The 13,771-nt window shown below is 41.8% G+C and overlaps 1 protein-coding gene and 1 long non-coding RNA gene across 2 annotated transcripts in view; one reads left to right on the forward strand and one right to left on the reverse strand.

Annotated features, from left to right (window-relative positions):
- LOC141774982 (uncharacterized) overlaps positions 1-13,771 on the reverse strand; it is a 1,018,885-nt gene that overhangs the window by 937,030 nt on the left and 68,084 nt on the right. The window lies entirely within an intron of this gene.
- The window catches only part of gfra3 (GDNF family receptor alpha 3), a 47,413-nt gene that overhangs the window by 30,544 nt on the left and 3,098 nt on the right, over positions 1-13,771 (forward strand). The window contains exons 5-7 of the mRNA XM_074647831.1: positions 1,200-1,309; positions 2,944-3,078; positions 7,695-7,831. Of these exons, the coding sequence (XP_074503932.1) occupies positions 1,200-1,309; positions 2,944-3,078; positions 7,695-7,831 (382 nt within the window). The remainder of the gene's footprint in view (positions 1-1,199; positions 1,310-2,943; positions 3,079-7,694; positions 7,832-13,771) is intronic.

Below are 13,771 nucleotides of genomic sequence, written 5' to 3' on the forward strand. Positions count from 1 at the left end.
TTTAAAGCCTGAAAACAGAGCCATGAGGAGGTGGAGAAGTCTAGTTTTCTCTCAGAACACTTGAATTACAATATGCTGAAAGGTTATCGTGGATTTTTTTGCCCAATGATGCCAAAAACATTCTGCCTACTGAAGCTTTAAATAACTTAACCAAAACTGCACCAAGTTACTGAACCTTCTCTCACTCTCACCCAAACAGAGTCAGCACAGGTGTGCATGACTAAATTGTTATCACACCAGTCTGCGAAATAGGTAGCGCTGGAAACTTGATGATAGTGGCTATTTGCAGGGCTAGTTGGCGAGCAACTTCAGATGGTAAAATAATGTTTGAGACCAAACGCAAATGAGTGAATAGTTTACCAAATAATCTTCCAAAGCAGTTTATGTTAAAGTCTAAATTGTAATAAAATAAATATATCACAATATTCATTTCCTAACCTTATCTGTAGAGCAGTTTATACTTTGACAGAGTAGGATTGGATGGTGCAACACAGCTGTTATGGTAGCTTCCTCTATTTAGGACTCTCCACCTCCCCGTTTCCTTACAGCTCAGCACTGTGAAGTTGGTTTGCTATTGGTCCATGATGCCAATTCATGTGTCAAAGTTCATCCAAGTTGAACTCTATGAGAACAATTCTTGTAGATTTACTTTTCTTCTGTGAATGCATTTATGGATTTATTTTGCATGCACTGAATATATTTCACCCAAATTTCAATCTATTATGTGCTGGTGTGGCTGGGTCTTTATGGTGATGATGATAATGATTGCTCATTAATTTTAGTGTGCCATGACGGTTTAATTAGCTCTTCCATCCTGAAATGTTTAATGTATGGGGAAAACAGTGATAGCTAATACAAATTTAGGGACATTTAAAATCGGCACAAAATAACAAGTTGGTATTTGCCCTCAGAAATGCATATTAAATCCCCTTTATACATAGAAAAAAAGCTGAAGGAACAGTGGGTCCAAAGCAAAAGTATCAAGCATAAAGTAATAATAAAAACACAGAGAAAAGACAAAATGTACAAGAAATAAAACGTGGCAATCCTTTTTTTAAAGAACATCGGTATTGGACTGAAACCCCTACATCTGTTGAACCCAAATGTACATGCACGTAAACACCACTCCAACATGCACATCCACATTTCCTGCCCGCTTCTTGTGTTTGATGTTGAGTTGTTGTTTGTGTTGTTGCCAGGTCCAGACTGGCTGACTTCCTTAATAACTGCCAGCCTTCTCCTCTGACGGCCAGCGGCTGTCTGAAAGACTCAGCAGGCCTGTGCCTCCGAGCCTACGCTGGACTCATCGGTACGGGATACAAGGGGGGAAGAGATGGGAAAGGAGGGATGATGAGAATCACATGAAATAGAAGGCTGCATTTTACATCAACTTAACTTCCAGGAGAGGATGTTTTGGCATGTTATCGAGTTTGTCTGCAGGACATTTTAGAAATCCAAATACAGGTTTCCCTGAAAGTAAAGAGGCCTTAGGCATTTGATCTAAGATATATATATATATATATATATATATATATATATATATACCCTGTCCTGTTGGACCCCACATTATTATTTACTACTACTTCCAGCTTGTGCAACTTCAGTATCAAGAACCAATTGGAAAAACAAACACCAACAGAGTTCAATAATCCTTTCAATCCTTTTTTCATGCTGTTATCTACCAATCAATAAATAGATCATCATCAATCATCATCAAATTATCAAACTATTAAGACTAAACTAGTAATTCTATCTCTTATGATACTAAGCTAAATAGCTGAGCTAGGATGTGGGCCAAACTCCAAATATGTATTGCACTGTTTGCCGCAAATCTTAGAGAATTTAGCCTAATTAAATAAAGATAAAACATGACAATTAGGTTTAGTTTTTGTTGTGAAAAAAGTTCATTTCCGACCCTGGTCCTAAGACTCTCTAAAACAGAGCGAATAATGCACAAATCTCCAAATAACCGTGGCTATAGAGAGAATGGAGCGGAGTGGATGGCGGAAGGATAGATGTCTGGAGTGGGAGAGTAATGGGTGGGGAGACAGAGAGTGTGTGAGCGAGGCGATCAGACAGAGCTGAGGTGGAGGAGAAGAAGCAGCAAGATAGAAAGTGAGGACTCATGACAGCTGACAAGAGATGAGGATAGAGAGGCACTGAGTGGCTTTCTGATCGCCCTGACAGTGATGGATGACTTCTCTATGAGGCTCATAGCTTTCTTAAAGGCACAACCAGCATCATCCAAATATTTACAAAGTGGTAGCTGATAGAGGTAAATCACACAATGTGAATGCAGTGCACTGGAGAAAACATTTATTAGTGAGTTTTAGCAGTGTTTATGCTAAGCTAGGCTAATCGACCCAGCTCTAACTCCAAAGTTAATGCATGAGAGTGCTATTGATTATCTCACCTCCCTCTTAGAAAGAAAGCCAGTCAGTGTATTTCCCAAAACTGTTGAACTGTTTCTTCAAGACGTAAAAGTGGGATGTTTTATGTCGCACTCAGCTGAGGTGTTTGCTACCTCAGCTTCATCCACATTATTGTCAAAGTTTGGCCCTTCTGCTTCTCAAAGTTGCCAAGATGGCATTGAGCAGAAAAACACCGACTCCAGGCAAAATGTCCCTTCAGCTCCCCCAGGAAACGTCACAGAGCCTACATCATGTTTTTCTACAGGCTATGTTTCAAATTTAGTTTGAAGTAAAAGAACAGTATCCTCTTTCTGTGTGGTGCCATGAAACAATTTAGCTGATTTCCTTCCAAATTGCTCAAAGTAAAATGCAGAGTAGAAGCCAGAGGCTTTCAGGCTGATGTGTTCCTGGTGATTGTGTTTACATCTCTGAATGACTGTGATAGAGATTTATTAACATTAAAGTGAAACATGTAGGTCCTTTGACTTGTTCGTAGCTAACATTTGCCAACTTTGACCCCTCTGACCTGTAGGCACCATCATGACGCCCAACTACATCAGTAACGGCTCTGCAGACGTGTCGCTGTGGTGTAACTGTGAAGGCAGTGGCAACCAGTGGCAGGACTGTCTGAGACTGCAGCGCATGTTCACCCACAACAGCTGCCTGCGTGAGTCTACACTCTATACATGTTTCACATACTGTGTGTGGTCTGTGCGGTGATTGAGCAGAGCTGAACTACTTCAGATCTGATGAGTTTGATTTATTTTAGGGCTGTCAATGTTAGCGATGATAACGTGTTGACACAAATGAGTTTTAACGCCACTAATTTCAGGTTTTTAAAACTAGACTACTTGCAGTTTTAAAACTAGAGTGAATGTCTCTTGACCTCTGACCTCCAGATATGTGAATAAAAAATGGGTTCTATGGGTACCCACGAGTCTCCCCTTTAAAGACTTGCCCACTTTATGATAATAACAAGTAGTTTGTGGCAAGTCATAGTCAAGTCAGCACACTGACACACTGACAGCAGTTGTTGCTTTTTGGGCTGCAGTTTGACATGTTATGATTTGAGCGTATTTTGTAAGCTAAATGCAGTACCTGTGAGGGTTCCTGGACAATATTTGTCATTGTTTTGTGTTGTTAATTTATTTCCAATAATAAATATATACATACATTTGCATAAAGCAGCATATTTGCTCACTCCCATGTTGATGAGAGTATAAAATACTTGGCAAATCTCCATTTAAGGTACATTTTGTACGGATAAAAAATGGCGATTAATCACGATTAACTATAGACAATCGTGATAAATTTTGATTAAATATTTTAATCAATTGACAGCCCTAATTTAGTTATTTGTTGTCTATTGGCCCTTCAAACTGAATTGGTTCATTGATGACATTTTGATCAAATTTCAGAGGGGGCTTTTTGCAATGTAAGTAGCATTTGCAACTTTTTTATCAAAACTGTTCTCAAAGTCCAGCAGGAAAACTAAATCATTCTTGCTCAGACTAAACAAATCATGATTCCAATCCAAACTGTGATCATCAAGGAGGTAAAATGGAGCAGGAGATGGACAGGCGGTTCGGTGCGGCGTCGGCAGTTATGAGGGCGCTGTACCGGACCGTTGTGGTGAAGACGGAGCTGAGCCGGAAGGCAAAGCTCTTGATTTACCAGTCTATCTACGTTCCAACCCTCACCTATGGTCATGAGCTTTGGGGAGTGACGGAAGAATGCGATCGAGTGGCTGGGCTCAGCCTTAGAGATAGGGTGAGGAGCTCAGACATCCGAAAGAAACTCGGAGCAGAGCCGCTGCTCCTTCGTGTTGAAATGGGCCAGCTGTGGTGATTCATGGGCCAGCTGTGGTAGTACGGGTATCTGATCAGGATGTCTACTGGATACTTGTGTACACACACACAGAGCAGGAAAGGATGGGGATTCAACAAGGGCCCTATGCTCATTTTTTCACCGTTGTTGTTTTATAGGGAGGTTATTATTAAAATGTCTGGTGAGAATCAGACAAAAAAGGAGCCATACCATCCATACAGAGGAGGTGGGACTTGTATTTGTACATTAATCACACCATAGAAAACTGATACTACAAAGCAAACGTGATTAGAAAGAGGACGTGTTTCAACCAACAAATGTGGTGAGAAATAATGGACAAGACTTTATTCTGTTGGTCAATGAAAAAGAAAGTAGTTACTTTAGATAGCTGTTAAAGGTGCCTTAAAGGAATAGTTCAATATTTCGGGGAAATATGGATATTTGCGTTACTTCTGATAGAGCGTGTTTAGTACAGAGCTGGAGTTATAGCATAAAGACTGGAAGCAGGGGTAAACATCTAGCCTGGCTCTGCCTAAAGTTCACACACCTTTAAAGCTCACACATTTTCTATCTTGTCTTATTAATCCTTGCACAAACTGAAATGCAAAAAATTGCAATTTTAGAGGGAGTAATGTGTTGGAACTATTTTGTGGCAAACAACAGTTTGGCTCCATAACTGTGCACGGCTTACCAGAGTCTTGTTATCACAGTGAGGTTGCCAGGTTTGGAACCAGTTGGCCTGTACAGACACCAAAACCAAAACCAATAATTGTATCTGGCAATGCATATTGTAGCCGGAGACACGGCACAGAAGCACTGGATGGATGATTAACGGTTGTTTGTCAAGAAATAGTTCCAAAAACGTTTCTTTTTTTTCCCATGTTGGTGTCGAGACTAAATAACAAAGATACAACATTTTAATCAGTGAGCTTTAGAGCTGTTTCCTTTTTTTACCTTTGGACAGAGCCAGGTTAGCTGTTTCCCCTTGGTTCCAGTCTTTATGCTAAGCTAAGCTAACCGAACCACATCCTGACTCCAAGTCTGCACTTAAAGAGTCTGATTTTTCAACCTGGACCCTATTTCCAATGTGTTTGTGCCTAAGTGACTAATGGGGACAGCATTCTTCGAAATTGGTCCAGTATTGAGGGAGATCGCTGCAGACCCTAAACAGGCTGTGATGTACTATATCATATATATCGGGGCAATTCTGCACCGTCACTGTACGTCCACTTAAGTGCTTGTTTTTACCACTAACAGGATCAGATTGTTATTATAAGTGTCTGCCAACATTATTATAGAAAGGACCCAACAGAGAAATAAAACCTTTTTCTTAACTTTCTCTTGATCTGGTCTGTTTGTTATTGTGTCATGTGACTTTTTTTCTGGAAGACGGAAGAACAGTGGAAACGTGAGTGAGAGTTGGAGAGAGGAGTTTGTTGCGTTGGAGTAGCAGCTTAGTGTTATCTAAAAGATTTCCATATTTAGCTGATTTCGACGTTGTGGATGAGATTTCAGAACGAGACTTCTCCCGAGCGAGACTTGGTCAGACACAGTAACAAACAGACCGGATCAAGCGAAAGGTAAAAAAAAATTGTATTTCTCTGTGGGGGTTCTTTCCATAATGTTGTCAGACACTTATAAGTCCGAACTTTCTGTATAATTCTAATATTATACACTAGATTGTAGGATATTAGTCTCATGTTGTGCAATGGAGGTTTCATCTGTTAACAGACATCTCATGTGGTTGATAATAATAATAATAATGAAGGATATTTATAAACACAATTACAAAGTGCTTTACACGCACATTTCCACATATATTTATATTCAAATATAAATAAATCCGAACGTGGTTTGCAAACTACAAGTAGCCTACAGATCAGATCCAACAGAATGTAAATATTTCTGTGACTTCCTGTTAATTCTTTGAAGGCTGCTGGAAAGTGTCCGACTTGGCCGCAGCTTTTTTAGTCACCGCGCCCCCGCTGCTGCTGCTGCCTGATCTCGTCTACTTTCCAGGCCAGGCGCAGTTCATGTGGAACGAGCCTAATCACAAAGTTGGGGAAATACAAAGGCAGGAAGTAAAACTAGACGTGACGCATATGGTGAGTGTATCAAAATATATAACAGGAGACACTAAACAAGGCCTCTAAAAAGATATAATGCAAGATATAAAGTCTTAACAAAAAGTCCAACAGCCTCTGGGCACAGAGCCAGACCGTGACAGGGAGGCCTCTCTATAACAATCTGAGCCTGTCAGCGGCAAAAACAATCGCTTTTAGTGAACGTACATTGACGGTGAGGAGTTGCCCGAAGGATTACATTACAGCCCGTTTAGCTGCGTTCTCCCTCAATACAGGACCAGTTTCAAGAGTAGTTGAAAATAGGGTCTAGTTTGAAAAAGTTACCCTTTCGCTCACAGATTTGTGTCATTCTTCTCATCTCCATCTTGGGGAAAAGAGAGAATATTTTCCATAATGTCGAACTGAGGCTACTCATCTTTGCTGTTCAGGATATTTCTGCAAATTGGGTTGAAAGAATTCCTTAGAGCACCACTGCATGTAAGGATCTTATTTATTTAAAGAAGCTTCCTAAGGACATAGCTTAAGATAATTTGGTGCAACCATTTTTTTCTAATCATGAATATCCTAAAAAGGAAAATATTTTATAATAATTACTATTTCTTATGGTTTCATGGCATGTGTTACTGTCCCATGATGCCCTCTTTGTGGTTTCAGATGCTTTTTACCCCAAATCACTTATTATTTAGTATTTTGGGGAACATGTAAAAGACTTCTCAACAATACTGCTATCCATATTGTTTTTATAAACCCTGATTAAATAATATATCTGAGGACCAGAATTATGAAAACAGAATTTATGTGTCACCATCAAAGATACTCTGGAGGAACAACTCAAAGGGAATTAATGAAAATTGTCTTTGACACCAATGTCTGCTGAATCTCTTTGGGTGGTCGGTTCCTGCAGCACTGTTCACAGCGTGAACCCTCCTCTACCTCTTTATATGTCAGCGACATGCTACAGCCTTAGCATTCATGAGACTCTCACAGTGTCTATCTAGTGCAGCTTCAGGCTATACAGCTGGGCTCAGGAGGTGTGATGAGGGTAAAGCCCTGCGGCCGTCACTCAATCACAGCGGCTGTCAATAGGGCTGTCGATACACACTGAGTCTGTATGTCCAAACACTAAAGCCTGGATCGATGCATCAATGCACTTCCCATAAAGCTCGGTGATTTATCAAGCTGCCGACAGCTCAAACAATAAAGCTGCCAAATAGATATGTAGGTTCACGCCCACTGAGATGCAGCATCGCAGCATGCAGGCCAGCTGAGTGCACACACATACACACACACACACACACACACACACACACACACACACACACACACACACACACACACACAGAGGCAGTGATGGGGCTGTGTTTCCATGCAGGTAACTCTATCAGTTGGATGGGGAGCTCCGGCTCCCTGCCTGCAGACATCACCCCCCCTCCTGCTCCCAGACCCTCCCCGCTGGTTCAGGAGGATGAGCTGCTGAGCAACAACCACCTGCCTGAACACAACAACATCGTGAGTACACTTCAGCTCATCACGCACATCGCCGTCGCATTTTAAATTACCTTTCAGACTTTTATCCCAAGGCCTTTTCTATTATCTTTGGTTTGAGCTCATCTTGTCACTGTCACACAGCATGTTGTTTATTTATTGTATTTGTTTTATCTCCATTGCTGGGGCTTTTTTTTTTTATCAGTTTTTTTATTTCACTGTTACTACACACTTCACTTTCGGTTTGTGACAACACAAGATGGAGTTTATGTTTACAGGTATTCTTTATATAGTTGCCACATCTTTCAAATTTCAGAAAATGGAGGAACATTTTGAAAACTAGTTTTCAAACTAAAATAATTATTGGAGGAGACGGAAGTTTTGGTCAAATTTGAACTCACCATATTCACATTTTCACAGTGAGCTTTAATGCGTTGGACTTTATAGCCTCTGTAGTCTTGTCCACACCTGGCATTAGCATGCATGGGTGATCCAATCACAAGTGGACAGCTCGAAGTACTACAGTTCACACCTGGCATTAGAATGTGTGTCCACATGTGATCGGATCTCTGTTCAAATAAACACAGACACCGTTTCCATTAGCAAAGATCAAATGCGTTGTTGTTTTTAATCAGCGGGAGGCAGCAATGCACTTCTGTGCTTAATCTACCGGAAATTAAAAGAAGAAGAAGAAGAAGAAAATCAAAGCAATACAGGATGTGTTTATTCCTTGAAGTGTTTATTCTTAGGCAAACCCAAGATGTTTGATGCACTCGTAATATACCTCTATGAGCTTAGATGTCGTGGACAAAGCCAGTTTAAAAGCCATCTGAGAACCAACTGAAGGTGAGAAAAAGGAGGAACAAAAGGAGAGTAGAGGTTTTGATGACGTATTTTCCTTTTACGTCGCATCAGGACCGTAGACTGTATAAAATATGGACGTAGTCTCCGTGACGTCAACCATAGGTTTCTGAAGAGCAAAAGTGAAGCTCAAAGTGGGCAGCTCCCGCTGTTGCCATCTTGGAAATTACAACTCGGGTTAATCCAAAAATGAGCAAAGAGGTGGAGAGTGGATGGAGCTGAGGCGGGCTGATGAAGCCTGGTTGCTTAACCCACCCACATAAAACAATACTAACGTTAGAATTACACTCACTGAAAAAAAAAAATTGGAGCACAGACTTCTTCAAATCAATCAATTTATTTGTCACATGAAATCGTACAAGGCAACGTTACAACTCCAGTAAAATGTAATCCTGTCAGTTCTTTCAATTCGTGCATTAATGTTATTCACCATAAAGCACACACCTCCTCAGAGTCCTCTTTTCTGTCAGATGTCAGAGGGATATTTTGTACTAGGCAGTAAACATGTTTATTTCTGCTGTAAAGTCAGGCATTGTAACATGGAGGTCAATGGGGATTGACTCCCTTTTGGAGCCAGCCTCAAGTGGCCATTCGCTGAACTGCAGTTTGTGGCACTTTCGCATTGGTTTCATTTTTCAGCCTCGGAGGTTGCCACTTGATCAGGACACATTAGCGTTTACCTTACAAAAGATATGTGGTCAAAGTGGTTTGTCTTGGTGGTCGTTTACACTTGTATTTAGCTGCGCTCCGATCGCCCAAGATGCATTTCAAATGTAGTCAAACAGGGTCTACCTCCTGCCAATGGTCTCACATTATTTCACTGATCTACAAGTGGCGGTAACACGGCACGATATGCTGCAGTGCGGCAGAAAAGGCAGTGAAGAAGAAGAGCGATAGTGAGGTAAACATGGATGTAAACAGGATTTAAAATACAATACCCCACAGGGCACCTTTAAGTTAACATGCAGAATCCAATATAATGTTTGGGTTGGCTTGCTCTCATAGATTTATTAAAAATACCTCAGAGACGTATTACGATCACATTAAATGATTGACATGAAGATTGCAGTATATTGATGTTCATGTTAATGCACAGCTTCAAGGAAAGTGAAGAAGCAGCAGGAAGTGCTGGGAATATTAGTCTGCATTAATAGAAGGGGAGTTTTTTCTTGCCACTGTCGCAACGAGTCCATGCTCATGGTGGGATCTCTTGTTGGGTCTTTACATTATAGAGTACGGTCCAAACCTGCTCTATATGAAAAGTGTCTTGAGATAACTTCTGTTATGATTTGATGCTATAAGAAAATAAATTGAATTGAATATAGTGTAGATGTGTAACACAGCAGCCACTGCTGTACGATACAAGAGGTCGTGCACTAACTACTAACTACCATATATGCGAATAGAAAATGAGAAATGTGGGAAGTTGCATGGTAGAAAGAGTGAAATTTTCAGTGACGCCTTCAGTAATAGTTGTGATTGATCAGATAGGCTGTCATTGACAGTTGTCGTCCTCATGAGAAGATCAAACCTCTCATCAGTGGTAGTAGAACACAATAGTGAGTCAGCATTTGATTTGAAGATCAAAGGAGCGGCTCTGGGGCATGGAGTTATCAAAGCACTTTGGCAAGCCTTCAAAAGATCCAACAGGAGCGCTGCTCTTAGGTCTAGATGATGGGAGACATGAATACAGTTTATGTATTCCAGAAATGTACTTACAGATGTAAGATACACACCTGTAAACCTGGGTGATGTAGAAATATAAAAATGATTTGCCATCTTTCAAGCCTCTTTCACACATAGTTCCTGGTAAATTAACCTCTCAGGTACAGCTAGTGTTTTTTCACTAAATGGGGCAAGGGACGGTCCAGCAGTTGGCGGTAATGCAACACTTATGGATGCCAACCACCATAAAACAGAGTAAGAAGAAGAAGAAAATGGGGCAAGACCGGATGTACTTGTATGCGGTGGAAGACGTCTATTATTATTATCAAGATCATGGTGGACATGAAGGAGCTGCTTTTGTCCAACAAGTCACGGATTCACATATGTGAAGTCTTTGGTCAGCGGAGTCTTGTCATTGGTTCGCTTATTCCATGTGAAAGCGTCTTTCATCAGACGGACGTCTATGTGCTTGTCCTTGCAATGTTACTGCTTTCATTCACAACACAGCCGTACATATGGAGCAGGGCCGCTGCTATAGCCATTTGAGTGCCATAGGCGTAATTGCTTTGTGATGTCAATATACTATCAAACGATCAATTCACTGTCTGTTTGTTTGCTGTGAACCGCGCGGCTTGCATCAAAAATAGGTGAGACCTCGAATCTCTCACAAGAACATGAATTCTAATTTATGCTGCAATCTGTGTGGAAAAAGGCAAAGAAATCGAAGGAGCAAAATGCACCTTGTGGATGAGGACCGTAAACTCTTCAGAGAGTGTTGGAGGAACATCAGAGTTAGGTGATCTTCAGCTGATCTCTGCTGTTACGACTGGCTATAAAGCTGTAACATAAAGAGGGACATGACGGCGTGCTAGATGCAACCCTCTCCCAACATTGTCACGCCCCTTTTTGCAACAGATTTTTACACTGAAGTTGTGGAGGGCCCAATGCATGAGCAATTGATTACTGTTCTACACCCGATTGAGGAACACAAGAAGGTTGTGATCTTTAAGAGTCGAGCCAATGCTGGAGGGCCCAGAGCATGCTAGGGCTGCTTTCGATGGTGCTACACTTGTGCTGGACTGCAGAGAACTTCTTAGAGAAGTAACAGACAATGCTGAAGGAACCTTCCAGTAGCAGTACAGCACCAGCTCCAGTACCACTCACATCCACCTCCCGCTTCAACGGTATCGCAAAGTCTGGAACCGACAGCACTGCGGACGAGCCCCAATTATGTTACGACTTGCTCGAAAGGTGCGACACAAAGAGGGACACAAAACCGGGTTGGAAGCAACATAACACAACATTTACTTCACAATAAGGCAAAAAGGTTAACGTAGACCCAGCCACACAGGTGCCTCAATACGCAGCAAGGGAGCTGCACCTAGAACACCAAGACATAGAACTGACACACAGACACAGGGATAATCAACAGAACACAGAGGGACACCAGAGGCCTGTACTACGAAGCGAGTTCAGCATACCCAGGGTATCTTCTCTCCTTATCTGGCTTAACTAACCCTAACAAACGAAATCCCGCTAAGCGGTCCTACGACGCTGGTTGTCAACTCAGTAAATCAACCCAGGGTTTCTCAGTCTGTCTATGAGCGCGTTCACATTAACGGGGCGATATTTGCAGCATCTGACCAATCACAAACATGGACAAGTCTACAAACTTGCAGACAGACAGACAGAGCGACAGATTTTACAAAGGAAGAGCAAACTATATTAGACAAATACGAAGAAGTTAAACACATAATCCAGACTAGATGTAACACATTTGAAGTTGCCAAATGCAGGAAGGACAGCTGGCAAAAGAAAAAAATGCCAATGTATGAATGTGTAAATTAACAGACTTATTCATTTAACAGAATACTCAAACGTCAGGTATAGTCGTTTAGATATAAATAGCTTTCAGAAGTGTAATGGATGAATAGACTAGACTTCATTACGCCCTTTGACAAGGTTGTGGCGTGTATGACTATTTCAGCCTTCTTTCAGCCTTCTTTCAGCCTTCTTTCAGCTGCGTCCTCGTCTCCGGCGGTGTGAAACGAACTCGAGAGCAAGTAAAAGAATAAATATAAAAACATAATTCAAAGTGGTAGACACCCTCAGCATACATTCAGCTGTCCTTCCTGCATCTGTCACTTCTTCGTATTTGTGTAATATCATCATACGATCTGCGCACCGAGCTCTGATTGGTCAGTAGGCGGTGCTTTTATACGAGTTTATCTCTTATCTGGAACACAACCTGCTCCGGAGCAGGTTAGCCGTTCAGCATAAGTTACCATGGCGATCTACCCCGTTAAGAAGTGAACCAACTTTGTTGGACTAAAAAACCCTGAAGGGTTAAACCTGAAGTTACCTCGCTAACCCCAAATCCTGCTTCGTAGTACAGACCTCTGATCAAGACAATTATAAATTAAAAGCTACTCACTCACAGCACTACTTCTCTACTTGCTCTGCCATTTGCTTGTTTTCCAACCGTCCCATTCTCGTGAATGTGATACCTCAGGAACGACTGGAGGGAATTTCACAATAGGCAAATCAGAAGGCAAACTACAGTATAAGAATCATTCAACACCACACACTTTATGATTTTAATCTCCTGACTGTCAACGATAACCAACCCAGGCTGCAACAAAATCCATCCAACATGGCCTGAACCATTGTCAAAACATAGCCTATACGTCTAATCAGTAATGTCAGTGAAAATGTTCCAATCTCAAACAGGTGATCCTTCATTTCATAATCTACATAAATCTTCCTGCTATATGGTGCTTAGCAGGTGGGATCAGGGTCAGACAGCAAATACAACCAAACAAATGTTCAAACTGTCCTGACTCAGTCCTCTCCCAGCCAATCAGGCTTCACACAGTCTGTGGCACACAGACACGTCTTGGCCCTGAAGTGTTTTGATTTCAGTCCTGTTGGATCATGACGGAGTCTGCCAGCTCAGTAATGTGCAGACAGTAGCAATGTGCTGTGAACACATATGTTTTGAAAGCTCCACAGCTCCTGGCTGCCCTTGTCCAACGCTGACCATTAAATGCGGTCCAATCCAATCGCGGTCCTGGCTACTGTAACCTTGGCCAGACCACAATCTGCCGTGGCTGAGGCTCCCTGGCTCCCAGCATGCTTCACTGCCAGAGATAATCTGGGCCGCCAGACAAGAGGGGATTCCAACTCTCTCTCTCTCTTCCTCAGTTGCCCTCCTCCGCTCTCTCTCTCTCCCTCTCTCCCTCTCTGTGTCCATCTGTGTCTCTCTCCCAGCGAGTGGATTAGATGAGGTGCTGGTTGGAAGCAGTGCATCAGTCAGGCTTCATTAGTATGAATTTATTCATGCCCGTATGTATCCCCCCCTCTTCCTCTTCCTTCCCCAAATCTCCCACCCTCCCTTCTTCTGTCCTTTCCTCAGTTCCTCCATCCTACCTTTTCATC

Source organism: Sebastes fasciatus, chromosome 10 (genome assembly GCF_043250625.1).
Source record: "Sebastes fasciatus isolate fSebFas1 chromosome 10, fSebFas1.pri, whole genome shotgun sequence".
In the NCBI taxonomy this organism is placed as follows: domain Eukaryota; kingdom Metazoa; phylum Chordata; class Actinopteri; order Perciformes; family Sebastidae; genus Sebastes; species Sebastes fasciatus.